Source organism: Eleutherodactylus coqui, chromosome 13 (assembly GCF_035609145.1).
Source record: "Eleutherodactylus coqui strain aEleCoq1 chromosome 13, aEleCoq1.hap1, whole genome shotgun sequence".
NCBI lineage: Eukaryota > Metazoa > Chordata > Amphibia > Anura > Eleutherodactylidae > Eleutherodactylus > Eleutherodactylus coqui.
Genome location: NC_089849.1, coordinates 28,407,046 through 28,431,171, shown reverse-complemented (window position 1 = coordinate 28,431,171; position 24,126 = coordinate 28,407,046). Strand labels below are relative to the sequence as shown.

The window sequence follows — 24,126 nt, the reverse complement described above, 5'->3', positions numbered from 1 at the left end:
AGACCATGGACAAAAGGAGGAACTATTAATGTATGGACACAGCAAATAACGCTCATACAAAACAGTCTGTAGGCTTGTACAAGACTTCATAGACTTTATACCTATGAGAAACCGAACAAAAAAAATAAAATGCCAACAGCACAAACCAAAGTCCAAACAATGGGGAGCCAGAGAAGTGCGCGCTCAATTAGGCATCTGAACCTCTTCAAATCCACCACGTACGGCAAACATCAATTAGAGGAGAGCAGCACAGAATAGGAATCCTTGGAGAACTTCTAAGTATCAAAACAGCATCTTTATTATGAATCCACTGGTTACAGAAAGGAGCTGTTTTGATATGAAGAAGCTCTCCAAGGATTCCTGCTTTTATACCTATGAGTATCACTACTGGAGGACTGACAATGTGGTCGGACACTGAGAAATACTAAGTATGCACAGAATCACACCAAAGGTAATCCTGAAATTATAGGATTTTGGAGGGATGGCACGGTCATACCCGCTACCATGCAAAATGTACATCGAGCTTTAAGGAGAATTCTTTATTGTGCTTTGATGCAGATCAGGAGAATATCAGTAGCTGGAATCCCTAGTCTGGGGTGGAGCATATTTAAAAGGGGTTTTCCCATTAAAAGACATTTAGGCTCTCTCCACAGGATAGATCTGATCACTGGAGATTCAACTGTTGAGACCTCTAGTAATCCCAAGATGCACCGAATGCTAAATATGAATGGAGTGGGAGTGTGCATGCTCAACCTCATTCCCTTCTATAGGACAGGCAGAGAATGATGTGCTTGGCAAGCTCCATCCATCCTATGGGTGAATGAAGTGGATGGCTGGCATGGGTACTGCCACTGCATTCACACAGGGAATTCTGGTGCGCCAGTCTTGAGATTACTGGGAATACCAGCAGTCTGCACCCCCCATAATCAGACATTCTATCCCTTCACCCCTATTTCCTCATAGATTGCCTCCACCCTATGACGGTTACTACACTGGTACATTATATAACCATCCATTATAGAATACAATATAAATTCATCCCTTTCATCCCATGAGGCTCTCCACTATGCTGCACCACCCTATAACTTCTCCGTCTACCGCGCTACCTGTGCTTTCCACTCTGCATTCAATCGCAGACTGAGGGCCTCTTAATACTGAACGATATCATTCAGAATCTTGCTGGATTATGCAAATCTGACTGATAACCGTTCAGTGTAATCGCTGCCAGCGACTGAATATCAAACGATAATTCATTCGCTTATCGATCGTCCTTTAGTTTGTGCAGGTAGAAAACCCAAATAACAATCGCCCCCTCTAAACAGGTAATTGCTCATCTATAAATGACTGCCTGCTGCTCTAAATGGAGGCGGGCGGCCGGAGAAATCTATGGCTCACTCTGCCTCCATTATTTACTGAGCGAAGATTGCCCTGTGTAAAAGCACAAGAGCAATTATGGCTGGGATGACTGTCGGTTGCATCTGTGCTCGACAATCATCCTGTGCAGAAGGGTCTCAAATTCCTCCTTGACCCGAACCTCCCAATCCCATCTACCAAGACTTTTCCAAGGCTGCAACAGTTCTCTGGACTGCGCTACCCCCGAGAATCAGGTTAATCCTCAACAATCAGAGCTTTAAGGAGGCCTCTCACATCCCCTAGCCTAACTCTTCTCCATTTTTCCTCAGAACCTGTCCCCCCTTCATCCCACTGTATCCCCCACACTCCATGCACCTCATATAGATGCATATACCGATACCAGCAGGTGACAGCTCATACAGTTTATGAATACTACCATATTCATATAAAGGATGGCTGGACCATTGTACAAAACAAGCACTGCTACCTCTTGTGTCACCCATATTTCCTCACAGATTCTAAGCTCTTGTGAGCAAGACCCTCACCCCTATTTCCTTATAGATTGTAAGCTCTTGTGAGCAGGACCTTTATCCCTATTTCCTCATAAACTGTAAGCTCTTGTGAGCAGGACCTTCACCCCTATTTTCTTATGGATAGTAAGCTCTTGTGAGCAGAACCTTTATCCCTATTTCCTCATAAATTGTAAGCTCTTGTGAGCAGGACCCTCACCGCTATTTCCTCAGACTATAAGCTCTTGTGAACAAGACCTTCACCCCTATTTCTTAATAGATTGTAAGCTCTAGAGAACAAGACCTTCACCCCTATTTCTTCATAGATTGTAAGCTCTTGTGAGCAGGACTCTCACTCCTATTTCCTCATAGATTGTAAGCTCTTGTGAACAAGACCTTCACTCCTATTTCTTCATAGATTGTAAGCTCTTGTGAGCAGGACCCTCACTCCTATCTCTTCATAGATTGTAAGCTCTTGTGAGCAGGACCCTCACCCCTATTTCCTCAGACTGTAAGCTCTTGTGAGCAGGACCTTCACCCCTATTTCCTCATAGATTGTAAGCTCCTGTGAACAAGACCTTCACCCCTATTTCTCAATAGATTGTAAGCTCTTGTGAGCAGGACCTTTACCTCTATTTTCTCATAGATTGGAAGATCTTGTGAGCAGGACCTTCACCCCGATTTCCTCATAGATTGTAAGCTCTTGTGAACAAGACCTTCACCCCTATTTCTTCATAGATTGTAAGCTCTTGTGAGCAGGACTCTCACTCCTATTTCCTCATAGACTGTAAGCTCCTGTGAGCAGGACCCTCACTCCTATCTCTTCATAGATTGTAAGCTCCTGTGAGCAGGACGCTCACCCCTATTTCCTCATAGATTGTAAGCTCCTGTGAACAAGACCTTCACCCCTATTTCTCAATAGATTGTAAGCTCTTGTGAGCAGGACCTTTACCTCTATTTTCTCATAGATTGGAAGATCTTGTGAGCAGGACTCTCACTCCTATTTCCTCATAGGATTGTAAGTTCTTATGAATAAGACCTTCACCCCTATTTCCTCATAGATTGTAAGCTCTTGTGAGCAGGGCCCTCACTCCTATTTCCTCATAGACTGTAAGCTCCTTTGAGCAGGACCCTCACTCCTATCTCTTCATAGATTGTAAGCTCTTGTGAGCAGGACCTTCACCCCTATTTCCTCATAGATTGTAAGCTCCTGTGAACAAGACCTTCACCCCTATTTCTCAATAGATTGTAAGCTCTTGTGAGCAGGACCTTCACCCCTATTTCCTCACAGATTGTAAGCTCTTATGAATAAGACCTTCACCCCTATTTCCTCATAGATTGTATGCTCTTGTGAGCAGGACCTTTATCACTATTTCCTCATAGATTGTAAGCTCTTGTGAACAGGACCCACACCCCTATTTCCTTACAGATTGTAAGCTCTTGTGAGCAGGACCTTTATCCCTATTTCCTCATAGATTGTAAGCTCTTTTGAGCAGGACCTTCACTCCTATTTCCTCAAACTGTACGCTCTTGCAAGCAAGGCCCTTACTCCTACTGTTCAAATTGTGTATTAGTTTAATACTATATGTGATGTCCGATTCTGTCTGTACATGCCTCCTCTTATCTGTACAGCGCTACAGAATATGTTTGCGCTACATAAAGATTATCATTATTATTTTCGTGTACATTTACATGTGGTAGATTAATTACAGAAATTCCTGTGACTGCCCGATTCACCAGAGAGGGGTTTGCAGACACCCATGTGCTTGGTGCCCGACCAACCTGGTTCATCTGAATGGATGTGATTTTCAGTGCAGAAATTTCTGCAACAAATCTGTGTGAATTAACCCTTCACCAAGCCGTGCCACAACACATCCGAGGCATTGCAGAGCATTAGTGCTTCCATCCCTCTGCACTGCCGCATCCCCCATGCTAAGCTACAGGCTCCGTTCCCAGTTACAGAGATGATCCAGGACCAAAAGCAATTTTTCAGGAAGAAGAAATTATAGAGGTTTGTTAACCTTTTCCCAGCCAAAGGGGACAGCAGAATAATTAACAGTAATGGTTCATTTGAGCTTGCTTCATTTCCCTCCCACCTTCTGCAGTCCTGTATCTTTCTCTTACTCCCCCTCACACCCACGGAAAGTAAGCAGCATTAAGATTCTAGGCGCATACACAGTGACTTGCGAGAATAACGTTATCCCATTCAACTTTGAAAATTATACAATAAAGCAACGCTATAAGGAAGACGCGCACACGGTTTTCTCACCTGCGACGGAGTTGGGGCGGGGCATGAGGTAGAGTGGGATGGACTGCACGGATTGGGAGAGTCCAGTGTCCAGTCCCCTCTCGGGGATTTTATTTAAACTGAAGGTGGAGGCCATGATGTTCTCATCCACCCGGTAGAGACTTGAATCCATTGACTTCTGGCCTTGCTTAACACACCCTCGAGAGCCAAGTTCCTTGCTGCCATCTGCACCATACTTGGAACGGTCCACGTTCTCCGAGTAGCTGGTCAAGGTGGCTGCAGGGAATCGGAAAGAGTTAGCGTTACGACACACAAAGACTCGACACATTACTTGACACATTACTTTATACAGTACTCTACTCCTCGTTCTAGGCAGATACAGGTAGGGTCATCGTTATACCTGCACTGCAGGTTGGTAGCAGTGCACATTCCATCGGGAACCCTGCAGATGGAAATTAAAAGTGAACCTATAATGCACACAGCCATGTGCATGGCTTTCAAGTCTAGTTTCTCATCATTGACAAATTTACTAAGGAAAATAATGGCCCATGGCGGAATCTGACATATCGATTCATAATCTTCGATCTTCTTCTGCAACATGAAGCCGAGAAGGAGATGTTGTCATTCCTTTCCTCCTCGACTCCAACAGCAGGAGGTGGAGAAACAGATCGATGGCATCTGAAGGCTGCTTCCCTGCTGAAATAACAGTTTGTGTGCAGTAAAGGATGGCAGACAGACATTATATATCCAAACCACGGACACACTGCGTACGTCAGTATATACAGCAAAGCTAATAAAGGCATCATGGACACGTCCCTCTAACCTTCTTCCGACAGAGGAGAGATGCAGAGAGAAGTGCAAGTCTGACATCTCCCTACTACTGCACAACTCTGGCATATAATCTACCTCTCAGACGTCATTCTAATACAATGCAACCCTCTGACAATCCTCATATGATGCATCCCCTGACATTACATTATTAAAACAGGTTCGTCTAACATCTTTTTAACGCAATGCACCCCTCCAACATCATTTGGATCCGACAAAGGGTTGGACAATTCTAATATAATGCACCGTCGGACATTACTCTACTCCAGCAGATACAGTCATTCAGATTTTACATCAATCTAATCAAACAATGATTTCCTGTGACAATTCTAATATAAACCCCTGACAATACTCCAACGAACCATCTGAAATCAGTCTACTCCAGGCGACTCCTCTATCTCTATGACATCATTCTAATACAATACACTTTTTGGCATCACTTTGGCACGATGGACCAATAGGACATCATTCTCATACAGTGCACCCCTATGAAATCATTTTAACACAATGTACTCCTATGACATCATTCTAATACAATGCAGCGCTCTGACATCATTCTAATCCAATAATGTCATAATTCTAATACAATGCACCCCTATGAAATCATTCTTATACAATGCACCCCATGACATCCTGCTTCTAAAAGGGATGTCAGCCAAAGATATTTATGGTGACCTGATGCAAACAGACGACAAGGGCCCTTCATACTCCGCAGTGAAAAATTGGGTTTTCCAATTTAAAACCGTCTCTTTCAACACTGATGATAAAGACGATTCTGGAAGACCTACAGTGGTGAATGTTCCAGAAACCATAGATGCTATCCATGACAGGATTCTGAAAGACCAGCAAATGTGACATCATTCTAATCCAATGCCCCCCTCATGACATTCTAATCCAATGCCCCCCCTCATGACATTCTAATCCAATGCCCCCCCCCCCACCCCCTTGACATCATTCTTTTTTTTTCAAATCAAATTTTTATTGAAGATTTTCAGTGTTACATGGTACAAGCGTCATGGAAGCAACTCGAGATGTACAAATAATAAGAACATGAATTGAGATCATAACACGTCAATTTGCAGATGGTTGCTCAAACTACTGTCACGACGCGCAAAGGATTACAGGGAAGGGAAAATCATAAAATACCCTTAGATTGTAAAAGACAACGTAAGAGAGTGTTGTAACATAGGAAAGGAGGGGGGGGGGGGGGGGGGTTAGGATGGTAGGGGAGGGATACACAGGAGGAGGGGGCTCTGACATCATTCTAATCCAATGCCCCCTCATGACATTTTTTATATAATGCACTGCTATATTATCACTCAGTTACAATGTACTACTACATCATCATTCTAATAAAATGATACATCCCTCAGACAATTCTAATATAGTGCCCAACCCTGACACTACTATTAAAGAACTCACTCTACAATCATTCTAATTCAATGCTTTTCCATGACATCCTATATCATCATTCTATTCAAACAATGCTTCCTTCATACAACTGTATTATGATAACCCTGACAAAACTCTACTCAATGAACCCCTATGATATTATTCTAATCTAGCATACTCTGACATCATTCTGCAGTGTCAGACTGTGGTGGCCAGGGCCCACCAGTGAAAGTCATTGGTTTGTTCACATGGGCCAGTGTGATCCTGCATGCCTGTGACATCAGGCTCATCCGGCGCACTCGCCATGACATCGGGCTCATCCGGCGCACTCGCCATGACATCGGGCTCATCCGGCGCACTCGCCATGACATCGGGCTCATCCGGCGCACTCGCCATGACATCGGGCTCATCCGGCGCACTCGCCATGACACCGGGCTCATCCGGCGCACTCGCCATGACACCGGGCTCATCCGGCGCACTCGCCATGACACCAGGCTCATCCGGCGCACTCGCCATGACACCGGGCTCATCCGGCGCACTCGCCATGACACCGGGCTCATCCGGCGCACTCGCCATGACACCGGGCTCATCCGGCGCACTCGCCATTACATCGGGCTAATCCGGCGCACTCGCCATGACATCGGGCTAATCCGACGCACTCGCCATGACATCAGGCTAATCCGACGCACTCGCCATGACATCAGGCTAATCCGACGCACTCGCCATGACATCAGTCTAATCCGACGCACTCCTATGACATCAGTCTAATCTGGCGCACTCCTATGACATCAGTCTAATCTGGCGCACTCCTATGACATCAGTCTAATCCGGCGCACTCCTATGACATCAGTCTTATCCGGCGCACTCCTTTGACATCAGTCTAATACAACGCACTCACTAGGACATCAGTCTAATCCAACACTATCCCTATGACATCACTCTAATCAGTCAAATCCAACGCACTCCCTATAAAATCAGTCAAATCCAACACACTCCCTATGACATTACACTAATCTAACACACTCCCGCTGACATTATTTTAATCAAACACGCTCTCTCTGACATCATTCCAACGCATCATTCTAATTCTCCATCTGCGTCCCTCTGACAATTCTAATATGATAACCCCCTAAAATTTCTCCAACTGACATCAGGCTAATCGAATGTTTCCCATCATTTTAATCTACTGCACTTTGCTGCCAGTGCTTTAATACATTCACCCTCTGTCATAATTCTGAGGCCGCCTGTCCATGGGCGGGGCAGATTTTCGCAAGCCGTTTTCTGTCGCGGGAGATCATTTAAAGTCACCGCGATGAGCCCATGTTCATCGCAGAAAATCACGGCATGCCGCGATTTTTAAACGCGAACAAAAAATCACGATGGATTTCCCGCTCGTGTACATCGGGCTGCGCCTTTCCATAGTTATCCTATGGAAAGCGTTTCAAGTGTGATCCGTGGGCAATTTTTTGCCATGGATCACGCTATCGTCCGTGGACAGCCAGCGTAATCCATAGCACAGCTGGGGTTCATTTACACAATCTTATTCCTAGACAGACACATATCCAAGGAGAGGGAAATAAGAAGCTACGTGTCAAGGAGCTCCAAAGTGGAATGATTCAAGTTAGATTATACAAGGAGGTGCTGATATATCTTGGCTTTGCAATCCTCATTTGTTTTCATATCAATGAAAGTTACATAGTTGAAAGCTCAATCTTTGCAATACTCTGAACAAATTTTGGCCTGATCTCATGTGCCATTCTTACGTTATGCAGGTTTGAAGACAACATGGTGAAGACTGTAGCAGATTTCACTGCAGAAGGGAGCAGAGCAGCGATGAAGTTCCTGTCCCTAAAAGGGATGTCGGCCAAAGACATTCACGGTGATATGGTGCAAACATTAGGCAACAAGTGCCTACTCTATAGTGAAAAATTGGGTTTCCAAATTTAAAATCAGCCACTTCAACACTGATATGAAGACTATTCCGGTAGATCTCCGGTGATGACCATTCCAGAAACCATAGACGCCATCCATGACATGATTCTGGAAAACCGGTGAATATTTGTTGAGTTTCATCATTACCAGAGAAAGAGTTGTGTCCATAATTAGTGATCATCTGGACATGAGGAAGATTAAGTGTGTCCCGAAATGTTTTTCAGCAGATCAAAAGCATGCCCAAGTGCAAGTCTTCAGGTGAATTCTGTAGCATTTAAAGCAGGAGTCAAAAGAGCATTCAAAAGAATGGAGACACAATGGTTCCCTGCAACCAAAGAAGTTCAGAGTGCAGAAGTGGTCACCCAAGGTGATGGTGTCTATCTTCTGGGTAAGAAGATGGGATACTGCTTGTGAACTACCTTCCATAAAGGCGTCTACTATCATGGCTGCGTATTAATCAACACTTCTGTATAAATTGAAGAAGGCACTTAAATCTAAAAGGCGCAGAAAGTTTATTTAAAGGGTCACGTTCTTGCACAACAATGCCTTGGCTCACACCGTGGTCATCACCAAGAGCAAACTGGCCTACCTGGCGTTCGAGGTGTTGGTGCCTGATCTGGCACCCTCGGACCATCATCCGTTTCCTGATTTGAAGTAACACCTCAAGGGAACCAAATTAGCGTCCATTTCTAAGGCTGATGCCTGGTTTGCTGCCCAGAAGTTGCAAAACCGCAGTGAGAAGTACATTGATATCGGAAGGGACTAGGTAGAATAATTGTAAAAATTTCATTATTCTATGTCAATTTTTTGTCCTCAAAGCCAAGAATTTATCAGCACCTCTCGTAATGACCTCCTCTGGAAACACATTGGGATATACTAAAACCATGGAGATGGCATCCTGGTCAGAATCGTACTTAAGGCCTTAGCACCAAAGACGTGCATCTATCACCTCCACCCAACATAAAGATGGCACCAAGTTCCTCAACTCTTCTCCAAACACAGATTTCAGACCAAGTGTCTGGTTTTCTCCTAACACATAGACGAAAGAAGACATGAGCATTACTTCTTCCTAAAAATACATACGGATACGTAACCTACAGCTTTTCTAAGTACAAAAGGTCAAAGACAATTTATCTAACTGTCCTACAATTATGTATATATACGATCATGTTTATGTATTAGGAGATGATGCAGGTACTTTGAGACTCCTTGTGTTTTCTCAGTGCAGACACATCAGGTCTGACGTCCTTACTGCTTGAACGGGTTAAACTAAAATTTACCTCCATCAATGCAAAATAAAGGAAAATTAAAATAGCTTGGTGTATAAATTAATCTCATGCCTATTTAAGTGTGACAATGTACGCAAATTAGCCTCATGAATATGCAAATGTGTGATGCCTGGTGTCACGCATGGTGTATGTCTTCAACCGGTGAACAGCAGGAAGGAACAGGACGAGCCTCAGAATCACCGGCAACATCAAACGGTCCAGTGGAATTAAGATAATGAGGGGAACGATGAGGATAGAGGAGGACGATGCGGTAACAAGTAAGGCGGCCTTGTTTCTGCTTTATTAGCAGAACACAAAACAATATATAAATTGTCAAAATGATAAAGATAAATGTAGAGAAAGGTGGTGCCACCGAGGCCCCAACATATAAAATCAGAGCAGGAGAGGGATAATTCACGTGAGCGATTACAAACTCGCTCCATAAAAAAAGCAAGCAAAACAATAAAACGGACAGCACTTGGACGCCATATCTGTGTGCTGTCCATATTTCAGTATTCCACAGACACATAGATACAGAATAGGCTCTTGTCCATAGATCAGATTAGAATAGTACATACTGCGATTGTTTTTACAAATGAGGGAGATGGAACAATACCTCTGCAGCGCCACCTATGGGAAGGCAGCTTCCTGCAAGTCAATGTTAGACTCTTTATACAAGCCTTGTAACAATGAATGGGAATTGAAAGACAAGCCAGAATCCATACACAGACAGGTGTTTGGGATGTTTGTAGTAGTAGGTTTCTGGCTTGGCTAGCAAGAAGCCTATGATTTGGGTCAGGAACGCTATCTTTCCTCCTTAGGGAGAGCACCTAGAAGGTGAGTGAGTGAGGAGACTTATAAGGCCATTCATGCTCCTCTGGGTAATATGCAAATAAGGGAGATGGAACAATACCTCTGCAGCGCCACCTATTGGAAAGCAGCTTACCTGCCTGGCCAGTAAGCCCACAGCTCAGGCCCATGAGTAGTTGCGCACCCTAGTATGTTCACATGCAGTACCCGACGTGTAATCTTCCACGAGGATTCTGTTTCTAAAACCACCCCAGAAATCCACATGTGGTTTTAGCCCAGCCAATTGACAAAATGTGCAAAATTTCTGATGCAAATCCACAAGGATCACCGCTAAGTAGTGACATGTCACTACTTCATGTGGAAACTCATTAGAAATTCTGTATGTGGATATTGCCCATTGACCAGGCTAAAACTGCGAGCGGAAATGGGGCTAAACCCATGGCAGAAGAGCCTCAGGTTTTAGCCACAATTTTTTGCGTGGAATCCATGTGAAAAATTCCATAATGCATTCCGCCATGTGAACAAACCCTTGTGCCGCCCTTACACAGGCCAGAAAGGCTGGGGATTTTCCACTGTTGGAATCGCTGCGGAAATTCTGCAACATTTACGTTTCCAACCATGTGGACTGGAATTAAAAAAAAATATCCTTCACATGGTGCAGAAAACTTCTCCAAACGAATCTGCAGTGTTTAAAAAAAAAATTAAAAAAAAAACTGTTCGGATTCTAAATCCACAACATCCCTATTTAAGCATTAGAATTCAACCCTTGAAATACATAAAAGAGTTGGTATGTTTCCCTGGAAACAAGCAGTAAACAACCAGAGGAATCAAAAGTTGCAACCTCCCGAGAACGGAGCATTTTGGAAATAAGAGGTCTTAAGGGTGAGTGCATTGTTTTGTGATTTTGAGCAGTGGGGGCAGGGAGGGGGGATTTTTTTAAAAAAAAAAAGAATCTGTACTGCGCATGTCCGCCCGGACCATCCGCAATAAAGATTTAAACATTTCTGCGTGGTCGGAGCCGTATTCTGCTACGGGCTCCAGCATGCGGAATCTGACCAGTCCATGTGAGACCGGCATGAGTCAGAGAGTTGGGGAAAGGGGAACAAAGTTATGCTGAGCAAAAATAGAGCACGCAACATTTGACATAAGGCCCTGTGGGAGTGTGATGTGAAGTGTTTGTGTTAAGCCAGCGTAAAGCTCTGCAAGAAATCGGTCTTTTGGGAACAGGGTCATTCGGCCCCAAGCACTTGCTGAAGGCCCAGCCCAGGGATATCATGCCCTCCTGCAGCCATTTATAATGACAAGGCTAAACGTTACATTCTAATTAGAGAAAACAGAAATGAGACATGAAAATATTTTTACGATGAAGTCGTAATTGAGATTCAGTAGATGACTGCATGTTTACACTGCAGATAGAGAGCTTAGGCAACAGATTTACATCGAGATCTGCTTGATACCCCACGTTCACTGTTTCGGGCTTATACTATGTACATGAGGGCCGTTTGCCGCAACGTTTATCAACTGCATTATCTTCCTGGTCGACTGCAAGTACACAAAGCAGTAGTGGAGCGGCACACAACTAATTTAGTACCAGAATGAAGAAAATGTTTAATTTATAGTCAAAGGGAGTGCTGTTTCACAATCATACACGTTATTAAATTATACCTCCAAATTAAAGGAGTCTTCCAGAACTTTTACTATTGATGACCAATAGTTGATTGGATCCCCACCAATCAGCTGATCCTCTGGCTCGCTGTCAGTGCTGTGGGGCTGGACGTCCGCTTAAGTTGTCATGGACAGAAGTGTAATAGACTGCTCCAGTTAATAGCAGTGATGTCTTCTGTTACACTTCTGGCTCCATACTGCAGTCAGAGATGGAAGTGTAACAGAGGGCCCCACTCCCATTGATTTCAATGGGAGGTAAGCCATCTATTACCATTCCATCTCCGACCACCGATGCGTATGTTTGGCCCTGCTGCACTGACAGCAGCTGGAGGATCAGCTGATTGGTGGGAATCCCGAACTTGGTGATCAACTATTGATGATCTATCCGGAAGAAAAGATCATCGTAAAAGTCCTGCAATCCCCCTTTAATATTTAAAGTCAGTCGACATTAGAGTGGTTTTGTAAGAATGCCTCAGTTTCCATGAAGGCGTCTCCTGACATTACATATGCAGTTGAAGCACACTTTGAGACATCTATTCAATCAATAAGGTGCCATAAAAGTAAAGCTGCATTCTAATGGCCCAATTACATGAGACGAGCTGTCAGGCAAGCGATACACCCGCCAGTGTTACTTGTTCCTGTACCACTACGAAGGATCAAGTATCGCTGGCATCGCTACCGGCGTGGAGTCGGAGCGGGCCGGGGAGCGTTGTCCCCTGCCTCCATTCACAGCAAACAGCATGCAGAAACTGAACAATTCGCATTCAGTCACTGCATGCATTTACACGAGACGACCATTACTCAAATTCCCATGGGAGAGCTGAGCGGTAAGCGTCCCATGTAAAGGGGCGATTAAGCTGGCCATACACTTAGGACGAACCCTCCAGCAACAGAGGATAAAGGTACGGGCCACCGCACCTCTGGAGTACTTTCTCACAGAGGGGAATGTCTTAAGTGGACAATCCCTAATACTTACCTTGCAAAGACATGTAAGATACACTATAGTACACATGTCCGGCCTTAGGCATGTGCAACCCATGCAGTCACTAGCTTGTTGCTGGGCACTAGGAGCATGCAGGGTCTGGGTGATGATTTCCCTTAGGGTCTATCCAGGCAGATGATTTTCCTCCATGCATCAGCATCTTGTGGAACTACATGACTTATCCACTCCCTAGTACCATCTCTTCCACTTTAAAGTTCTGCGTTGCCATTGTCAGCACAACAGTGCCCCCGCAACACAGTCGCTTAGTTCAGCTACTATATTGTGTACTGAGCTTGGTTATAGTGGTATATTTATGTACTGAGTTTGGTTCTGGTGATGTATTTATGCTATGAGCTTGTGAGCTTAGTTCTGGTACTGTATTTATGTACTGAGCATTGTTCTGGGGCTGTATTTAATGACTGAACTTTGTTCTGGTGATATATTTATGCTATGAGCTTGTGAGCTTAGTTCTGGTACTGTATTTATGAACGGAGCTTAGTTCTGGTACTGTATTTATGTACCGAGCTTTGTTCTGGGGCTGTACTTATGTACTGAGCTTGGTTCTGGGGCTATATATATGTACTAAGCTTGTGAGCTTAGTTCTGGTACTGTATTTATGTTATGAGAATGGTTTTGGTACATTATTTATTCGCTAAGCTCTTCTGGTTTGAGTATGTCAAGAATATTTTGCACAGGGTGCCATTGAATCTAAGGCCAGCACAGCACATGCTGTAAAGGAGATGATATATTATGGGTAGTCATGAATAAGAAAACATGGAGGCACATCAGGGTGTGGGCTACTGAAAAAATATGTTAAACTGATAGGAAAAAAAAAAGTGTGGGTAAGTAGATTGTAATGCGCCTTGCAAGTGTAGGAAGGGGTTATTCTGTAGAACCCACGTTCTGCTGACAAAGGAAGCTCAATTATACATTGTAGACCTCTCTCTGGGAGGAAAGAGATTGATTTCTGCCTTACAAGTCAGGACTCCGTGGGACTGTTTGGAGTGAGATGGGGTGTATGCGGGAAGACTGTTAATGTCAGTAGAAATATAATGTGCAGGGATCGGGGTCATGAGAAGTGCTGGTGAATAATAGGAGAAGACGACAGTTCAAGATACTATGTAAAACAACAGAACGAGGATCAATCGCTAGAAACCGAAATAAGCAATGGCAGAGAAGATGCTGCTACAGCCTAAAGCCATTTACTGTCCACTTACCAATAATGCCGCTGTCCCTGCTCTCCAGGGTGGAAGTGGGGCTGCAGTCCTTGGTAGGGACAGTGGTGTTGGGCGGTGGGAGGGTGGAACATGGGCTGCTGGCAGGTGGAGAGGCTGTACTGCTGGTTAGGGTGGAACATGGACTAATCCGCTGGGTTACTGCAGACCCCTGGTAGGAGAAACAATATTGCAATTCTTAGACTTCTGAAAAGACATCAGCCTTGGCCAAGTGTTGATGATGCTTAAAGAGCTTGGTCCACAAGATAAAGTTTTCCGCTACCCGCAGGATAAGAGATAACTATTTGATTGGTGGGGGTGTGCATACGTGATCACTGCTCCATTCAGTCGGGGATCTGCTCAAGTGACTGGTGGGAGTTCAATACTTCACAATCCTTCACCGATCACGTAATTATCCCCTTATCTTGTGGATAGCAGATAACTTTATTTTGCAAGATAAACCTGCATGTGAGCAATATCTATGGAACTGACAGAAACGAACAGTCAAGTAATAAATATACTGGGCTATTTATATTAGCCCCATAGACTTTGAGTGGAGCAGCACCACCCAGGCTCGACCGCTGCTCCATGCAAACTCCTCCTGACTATGGTCATACAGTTAGGAGGAATGGGGGGGCTTGAGACCCCTGTACTAGAGATTGGTAGGACTTCAGCAATCAGACATTTATCAGGCATCTTGTAGATCAGAGAGAAATGTCCATTGCGGAAAAACCAAATTAATACTTTTTATAGGAAATCATCAATAAGGGTCCAGGCTACTTGCATTTATAGCTACGTAAGATCTATTAAGACAGTTTCTCCACTTTAAAGGGGTTTTAAAGACTAAAATATTGATGAGCTATTCTCACTACAGATCATCAATTTCAGATCTGTGGGGGGCTGAACCCTAAAACCTACGCCGAAGAGCTCAGGTGAACGCTGCAGCACCCCCACACTGGCCAATGACGTCACGTTTGTCGGACATATGGCCCTTCATCATCTCAGTCCCTTTAAAGTGAATGGGATGCAGCTATGATATTAGGCACTGCTGTTACTAAATGTACAGTGGTGTGCCTGGTATACAGTGAAGAGGCTGCGGAGCTCAGCCGTGTGCTGCAACCCCTTCAAACAGCTCCTCAGGATATGCCGTCAATATCTGATCAGTGAGGGTCTGCTACTTTGGATCCTCACCAATCACCTGATTGAAGGGGCTGCACTGCTCCTGCCGCATCCTCAAGAACGTTAACCGCGAAACACGATCACACTCGTACTGCAGAATGTCGTATTATTAATAGGAGACATTCTACAGACTTTTCCCATTGAAGTGAAAAGTGACGCTATCCCTTCAATTAGCTGATTGTCAGACCCCCACTGATCAGGCACTGATGTCCTGAGGATAGGCAATCAATTTTTAAAGGCTGGATAACCCCTTGAATTGTTTTACAACTAACATTTATATTATATTAATATATATATATTTTTTTTTTTATAACCCCTCACCATTTGCAGGGCCTCTGCTTGCTGCAGCACTAATTCTTACTCAACAGCTTTCACTATATACAGTAAGTGCCTCAGTCAACATACAACAAACTCCTTATACCTCTCCCCTCTCACCTGGTTTTCTTCTTGCCCCTCCATGCTGTACTGGGGACCTGCAGCTTGAACTTCGCTGACTTTTTCACCCAGGAGGAAGCCCAGTCGGGTCATGAGGGTGTTGGCAGCCTCATCAACAGATGGAGGAGGGCCCAAGACAGACTCCTCTTCCCCTACAAAAGAGGGCACAAACCACATCCATCATCAATACTGACCAATACAGGACATTTGGTGACTAGTTCTATCTTGCCTTAAAGGGGTGTTTCAGTCTCGGCTTCTCATGGCCGAGATGGGAAAACCTGGTGTTCTGTGCAAACCACATCAGCTTAGTGCCATTTCTGTAGCTCTTACTAAATGAGAACTAATGAAACAATGTAGCACAGCATGCTACACTATATCCGTAACTCCTACTCACATCAACGAGAGCTACGGAAGCAGCGCCTGGCTGAAGGGTTCGGCTCTTTGTTGTAGACTTTGGCCTGGTTGACAGTAACCATTTCCCATCTCAGCTATGAAAATAAAAAATTGGGATACCCCTTTAAGGGTGCGTTCACACAACTGATTTGCTCCAGACTTAGTCACAGATTGTAATGCAGATCTGCAGCGGATATCACACCCCTTCAATTTGAATTTAATTGGAAGGGGGAAATCCGCAGCAAATCAGCTACCTGTGAAAACAATAGGGGGTAAATATGTGGGAAAGCTCAAGTATACTCATTTGTGAACAACGATCAGATACATGAAACATCCGATAGATTGGATATTTGAGGATATCTACCGCCATCATGAAGATGCTAGACTCAAACGTTGAAGAGACTGATCATTAGGGGACATGAGTTCTTGGAGTTTGGGGGACACACAGAAGAAAGCTTGGAGACAATTATGTGAGGAGCAGAGGAGGAGGTCTTGGTAGGATCAGAGATTACATGTGGGGAATAAAAATTAAATTAATTAACGTACTCCGCAGCACTTTAAAGTAATTTATTTATTACCCCCTCCAAGCTGGGTACTCATTTTACTGACCTCGGAGGGATGGAAAGCTGAGTCAACCTTGAACTGGCTACCTGAACCATGCAGGGATTAAACTTGTAACCTTCAGGTCATGAGCGAGAGTTTAGTACTGCATGTCTAGTGCCTTAGCACTCTGTGCCACACAAGCCTTATTCACCCCCACCAAGCTGGGTACTCATTTTACCGACCTCAGAAAGATGGAATGCAGAGTCAACCTTGAGCTGGCTCCCTGAACCATGCAGGGATTAAACTTGTAACCTTCAGGTCATGAGCGAGAGCTTAGGACTGCATTTCTGCTGGGAAGTATCAAAAGATCAGGATGGAATTGTACGCAGCGTATAGGTTGTGGACAGAGATGTACAATACGAAGGGGACAGGTTGTGGAGGGCCTTGTATGTAATTGCTTTCAAACTGTATTTGCTGCAAATGGGCATCCAGTGAAGTGATTGGCAGAGGTTAGAGGCAGAGGAGTAACAGGGAAGGAGATGGGTTAGCCATACAGCAGAGTTGAGAAACGATTGGATGGGAGCCAGACTGTTGGATAGGAGGTCACTGAGAAGAATGTTCCAATAGTTAAGATGGGAGAAGATGAGGACATTTCTGTTAACACAAAGTAGAGAAAAGTGCGGATTTGAAGAATGTTTTGGAGTGTGAGATGGCAGGAGGTGGTGAGGGCTTGTATGTGCAGAGCCTTGTGTGGTGGCAAGTGTTAAGGCAGCATAAATGTAGTCCTACGCTCTCGCTCACGACCTGAAGGTTGCGGGTTCAATCCGGGGCTCAGGTAGCCGGCTCAAGGTTGAGTCATCCTTCCAAGGTCAGAAAAATGAGTAAAAATAAATGATCTAAGAGTACTGTGGAAGAAGTTGGCACCATACAAATAACAAGATTTTAATTTAAAGACAGGGCAGGATCAATGTCTACTAGACAGTGCACTTCGAGACTGGAGAAAGTGTGGAGACATTAACTGTGTCTGGGAGATCTGGTGGAGATGTTGAGTGAAATGGGAGTAAAGATTGTGAATTTATTTTTCTTTATGTTAAATTTTAGAAAGCGAAGAAGGAGGATATCGCTGATAGAAGCCCAAAAGATGTCTACGGGTGCACCATTACGGCTCCATACAACAAGGGAGCCGTAACAATGGAGCTCTTAATAAAGTACTTGAGGACCCGGCAGCCACAGCTCTATTGATATGCTGGACCACGAGGACGTCAGCTGGTGGATACACAGTTTGCTAATACATACGAGCGTCACACACGGCTGTAGCTTTGGAACCGTGTGACAAGTTTGGCGTGCTCGTTCTCCGACATCAGTGATGAGCGAGCTGTCTAAAATGCAGGATGACTCAATCCTGCAGCAGTTGCAGGTCGAATGACTGATGTTCAGCCATGAAGAGCCGGACTCGCTCTCCGCTGGTAGTCTACGGAGGTGAGTGACACAGATATCTCTACACGCATCTCGCTGGTTGCAGCATGGTCTAGGGCCCTCCGACTGCCAACAGCAAATGTTATCGAGTGCATAAGGGAGGATTCCAGATCTTACATTGTAACAACGCTGGATTTATATAATCCGGTGTGCCAGCTCATTTACAAAAAGCAACTGTTGGGTGTCGTCATCCCAGCAGCCGCTACCTCATGCAGGCCATCACCCAGAATGCCTCTGTACGCACCGCTGCTAGGTTGCCATAGAAACTCTGCATATTTTATGCTGATTCACTTTGCAAGCTGTTGAAGAGAAGGAAAAGGTTGTGGAGAGGGAAGAAGAGGATGGGATGCGTCCGTTCCAATAATACTTCCCTTCAAGGTGGGAGCCGAGAAGCTTACAAAAATCGCCTTTCAGATCTTAAGGTGGCACACGAGTGAATGCACACGTCCACCTTAAGTGCCGATCCAGCAGAGTCAATCTGCAGCGGTATAAATGTGAGGTGCACATAAAGCAGCAACATCTTTATGCAAAAGCTCCACATCGCAGAAACGTCTCATCACGTTGGCAATGAATGGGCGATGGCGCTATACCGAGCAGCTGCTTTTCTGCAGTTTCTCGGCGTAGAGCATAAGTCAGCACGTCACATCGCTGGAATATTTTATCGCCTTTTCCATCTTGCCCTTATAAAAGCTATAAAAGAGAGGAACGTGATGTTCCCTCGCCTGCTGTCCCACCTCTGACCCCAATATTAATCTGACTGCTCTCTTGTGGCATCATTACCCTTCATGGTGGAAAGGTATCCAGGGTGTAGTATGAAAGAGCATGCTGCGAATATAAAGGCAAGGAAAGTGAAAAGACGACAGAGGAAGAAAGCACGGACAGGAAGGAAGCAGAGGTTAAAAGAAAAAAATACTACTAAATTAATACTACTAAATTACTGGATACATTATCGCCGCATTCATTTATTCCCAGAAACGCTAGTTAAAGGGATTTTCCGGGACTAAAAAATAAATGTGATGGGCAGGTGTAATAAGTCATATCCCCTCTGCCACCCCTCCCGAATCTGCTCGGACGAGTATGCAGTTACTCGAGAAGAGCGATGCTCGCTCAAGTAACTGCCTTAACCGTGACATCAACACAGAACTTAAACCAGCAGAGGCTGATGAAGAATGTATGTAGCAGAGCTATCTGCATGACACGTGCATCTAGTAGATCTGTGTGCGACATGCATATGTAGCAGAGCTGTGTGGGGTGTGTGTAACATGCATATGTAGCAGAGCTGTGTGCGGTGTGTGAAACACGCATGTAGCAGAGCTGTGTGTGGTGTGTATGACACGCATGTAGCAGAGCTGTGTGTGGTGTGTATGACACGCATGTAGCAGAGCTGTGTGTGGTGTGTATGACACGCATGTAGCAGAGCTGTGTGTGGTGTGTATGACACGCATGTAGCAGAGCTGTGTGTGGTGTGTATGACACGCATGTAGCAGAGCTGTGTGTGGTGTGTATGACACGCATGTAGCAGAGCTGTGTGTGGTGTGTATGACACGCATGTAGCAGAGCTGTGTGTGGTGTGTATGACACGCATGTAGCAGAGCTGTGTGTGGTGTGTATGACACGCATGTAGCAGAGCAGTGTGTGATGTGTATGACACGCATGTAGCAGAGCAGTGTGTGGTGTGTATGACACGCATGTAGCAGAGCAGTGCGTGGTGTGACACACATGTAGCAGTGCTGTGTGGGGTGTGACATGCATGTAGCAGAGCTGTGTGGGGTGTGACATGCATGTAGCAGAGCTGTGTGGGGTGTGACATGCATGTAGCAGTGCTGTGTGGGGTGTGACACGCATGTAGCAGAGCTGTGTGAGGTGTGGCACGCATGTAGCAGAGCTGTGTGGTGTGGAATGCATGTAGCAGAGCTGTGTGTGGTGTGACACGCATGTAGCAGAAATCAGTGTGGGTGTGTGTGACGCGCATGTAGCAGAGCTTTGTGTGGTGTGTGTGACACGCATGTAGCAGAGCTGTGTGTGGTGTGTGTGACACGCATGTAGCAGAGCTGTGTGTGGTGTGTGTGACATGTGCATGTAAGCAATGACTGATGTCATCACAGGTGCTAAAACAGTAGGTCCTAAAACAGCAGCTGTGTGCTTACAACTGCAATCTCCTTCACTATATTATATCACTGGTAGTATAATTTCCTAATAATTACCAGTCTGTACAATGAACAGCACGTGAGCGCTGCAGCTTCTTCTGGGATCAGAGTCAGAGTTATTTAAGGTAGTGAGCATGGCTTATTGTTTTATTCTACACCACTCGATGACCATTAGATTTTACTTTTTAGTCCTGGAAGCCTTTTTTTTGTCCCTTTTTGATGTCGGGATCTATAGATCCTAAAATCTACATTTTTGACATTGACCACCAAGCCTAAAATAGTCTGTCACTTTCTGTTCTGTAGAGAAAACTTTTCAGCAGTCATCTCATTATCATCACAAACAATGAACTATGCAAAAGTCACAGAGCATGCCTAGAACAGTCTCCCATAAAAGTCAATGGATCCCCCCATGCCCATTGTGGGAGTGGCCCATGAGGCTGCTGAAAGCACACCTCTATAAACTGCTGTAAAGAATATATCTTTGAAGCAACGGCAAGATAGCCATTCCCATAACCATGTACAGACCTAAGAATAAAAAAAATAAATCAGAAAATAAAAACAAGGAGTCGAAAATGGAAGATATTTCACTGTCTAGGTTTTAATTGGTAAAAGAAATATATAGGTGATACTTTCCTCTAAAGGGGTTGTCCGGTTACAAATTGAATTTTTAAAATTAGATCCAAATGAATTAAAATAAACGGTACTGACCCATTCTAACCCCCAGCAAACAAGCACTGCAGCCCCACGATCCTCCCGTCTGTGTTGTCAGCGGAAGTCAGGTGATTGCTACCTGCCAGTTAGAGGCTGCAGCCCAATCTCCTGGTATCAGCACTGACATCCAGGGTGCCATGATACCAGAAGTTCAAAATGGCGATGCTGTTGGCCTCTGATTGGCAGGCAGCGGTCATCGGACTTCCTTTGTCAACCTTGGTCGTGAGAATCGCAGGGCTGCAGCGCTGGATTGCCAGGTCTAAGGATGAGCAGGAACCATTTGTTTTATTAGATTGGATCTAATTTTAAAAAGTCAGTTGGCAACCGAACACCTTTTAGGCTCTTTCACTTATAACTGAGCCATGACAGGTCTGCCAGATCCATTTTCAGCTATTTGACTTGGAAACTGGTATTTTTTTATGGCAAACAATGTGGCACACTGCCCTATTAAGAATACCAGAAAGGCCTAATGTGAACAGTGCCAACACAAAGAGTGGCACAGGTGAATGAAGAAAATGCCCTTTAGTCGGCACTCAAGTTCTGACAAGTCGGAATTCCGCAAAACTTCTGGACACAGATACAATGTAACTGATCGGTAAGATCATCTATAGCGCGCAGCATACATAGTATGTTAGGGAGACAATGCCCATCTAGTTCGGCCTGTTCACCCGCCTTGTTGATCCAGAGGAAGGCAAAAAAAAAAAACCCAATGAGGCAGAAGCTAATTTAGACTATTTTTGGGGAAAAAACCCTTCCCAACTCCATTATGGCAGTGAGAATAATCCCTGGATCAACGACTGCGTGAATATTTTTTCTTATTATACGGAAACCGAGTTGCACTTTTCTAGTAAAATCAGCGGCATTCTACATGAGAGCTCACTTACCCAACAGGTATGCATCAGCGTCCAGTTTCTGAGACGAGCCAAGAGTTGGGGATCCCAATTCGGATTCTGGAATTCTGGGGCTCTCCACAAACTTTGCTTTCCTCAGTGGGGCTGCGAGTGCGGATGTAGAGATGGAGGGGTACAGATAAAGGAGGCGGAGGGGGAACAGAGGAAGAGTCATGGAGCAGCGGATGACATATGTTGGGAAGAAGAGAAGCAGAGAGGAGAAGACAGATAACAGAGAGGGGAAAGAGAAAAGAGAATGCTCTGCGTTACTAGAATAGCCAGCAGATGGAAACCGTTAACAGCATGCGAGTCGTGTCCAACCGAGATCAAGTTACCCCTAATTTTTTCCCTTCTTTTGTGTACTGGAAAAAATAACACCGGCAGCCTTGCATTCTTTTCTAGGGGTAAATAGCGAAGGAAGACCCCCCCCAACCCCACCGCCCACGTCTCCAATGCAGGACTGGCAGTGGTTTAATTGTACAGGCACATCAAGAGAAACTGTTAATTAGGACTGTTTCAAAGAAAATATATTATAAAAGCCGTCATGAGCAGGATTGCTGTGTCACTTCAACCCTCTAGAGATGGAGCCTGATTTGAACATATTTAGGTACACACAGCAAATTAACATTTTCCTTCTGGAGATGTTTTGGCATAAATTAAAGAAAGGTATGGGGAGAACAAAGTGCGAAAATAAAAGATGCTCAAACCGCTAAACAACTAAACAACTGCTGTGATAAGTGAATTCTGTACTTGATCATCAACCATATAATATTGGAACACCCCAATCCTACATTTCGTTATATTACAAGGTGCTGCATACAGACCATAGCAAAGAGCTGCAGGGTTATGGGGATGCTGCATACAGACCATAGCAAAGCGCTGCAGGGTTATGGGGATGCTGCATACAGACCATAGCAAAGCGCTGCAGGGTTATGGGGATGCTGCATACAGACCATAGCAAAGCGCTGCAGGGTTATGGGGATGCTGCATACAGACCATAGCAAAGCGCTGCAGGGTTATGGGGATGCTGCATACAGACCATAGCAAAGCGCTGCAGGGTTATGGGGATGCTGCATACAGACCATAGCAAAGCGCTGCAGGGTTATGGGGATGCTGCATACAGACCATAGCAAAGCGCTGCAGGGTTATGGGGATGCTGCATACAGACCATAGCAAAGCGCTGCAGGGTTATGGGGATGCTGCATACAGACCATAGCAAAGCGCTGCAGGGTTATGGGGATGCTGCATACAGACCATAGCAAAGCGCTGCAGGGTTATGGGGATGCTGCATACAGACCATAGCAAAGCGCTGCAGGGTTATGGGGATGCTGCATACAGACCATAGCAAAGCGCTGCAGGGTTATGGGGATGCTGCATACAGACCATAGCAAAGAGCTGCAGGGTTATGGGGATGCTGCATACAGACCATAGCAAAGAGCTGCAGGGTTATGGGGATGCTGCATACAGACCATAGCAAAGAGCTGCAGGGTTATGGGGATGCTGCATACAGACCACAGCAAAGCGCTGCAGGGTTATGGGGATGCCTTTTACTTGTTTATTGTAGCTTATATCGGAGGGTTCCAAGGCTTTATGCTGCTTGGGGCAAAGTATATAATGGCACCCCCATCTGCAAAAAAAATCCCACTAATTTTATAGGCATGTAAGGCGCCAATACGCAAGATACCCAACACATATTTGAACCATTGAGACTCGTCTGAAATGACAGAGCAATAGTGCCCCCATTAACGGCCCCAGTAGTAATATTGTCCCCCATAGTATCCCCAATAGTAATAGTGTTCCAGGACCTGTGGCCAGGCAGCAACCCAACAGGCATTTCTCTCACCCAGTCTGCAGCTCCCCTCTGGCCACTACCACTGCTGAGTCTGTGACCCCTGGCTTCTACCCCTGGTATCTGCGCTGAGGAATATACGCCGGGGGGATAGATCAGGGGTCACAGACTCCGCAGTGGCTGGGAGGGGGATCTGTGGACTGGGTGAGTGAAATGCCCGTTGGGTTGCAGCCTGGCTGACTCCCACCTGGCAATTATCTCTTACTTGTCATTAATATGGTCAATAAAAAAAAAAAAAATCACTGGCCAGGTGGCAACCTGCTGCCCCTCTGATGTCCTGCATACTGCCGCCTGAGGTGGCA

General features: G+C 45.0%; 1 protein-coding gene across 1 annotated transcript in view; it reads right to left on the bottom strand.

Annotated features, from left to right (window-relative positions):
- Window positions 1-24,126, bottom strand: part of TANC2 (tetratricopeptide repeat, ankyrin repeat and coiled-coil containing 2) — a 469,518-nt gene that overhangs the window by 46,710 nt on the left and 398,682 nt on the right. The window contains exons 6-9 of the mRNA XM_066587526.1: window positions 21,970-22,080; window positions 15,816-15,967; window positions 14,205-14,373; window positions 4,132-4,386 (exon numbers count right to left, since the gene is read on the bottom strand). Of these exons, the coding sequence (XP_066443623.1) occupies window positions 4,132-4,386; window positions 14,205-14,373; window positions 15,816-15,967; window positions 21,970-22,080 (687 nt within the window). The remainder of the gene's footprint in view (window positions 1-4,131; window positions 4,387-14,204; window positions 14,374-15,815; window positions 15,968-21,969; window positions 22,081-24,126) is intronic.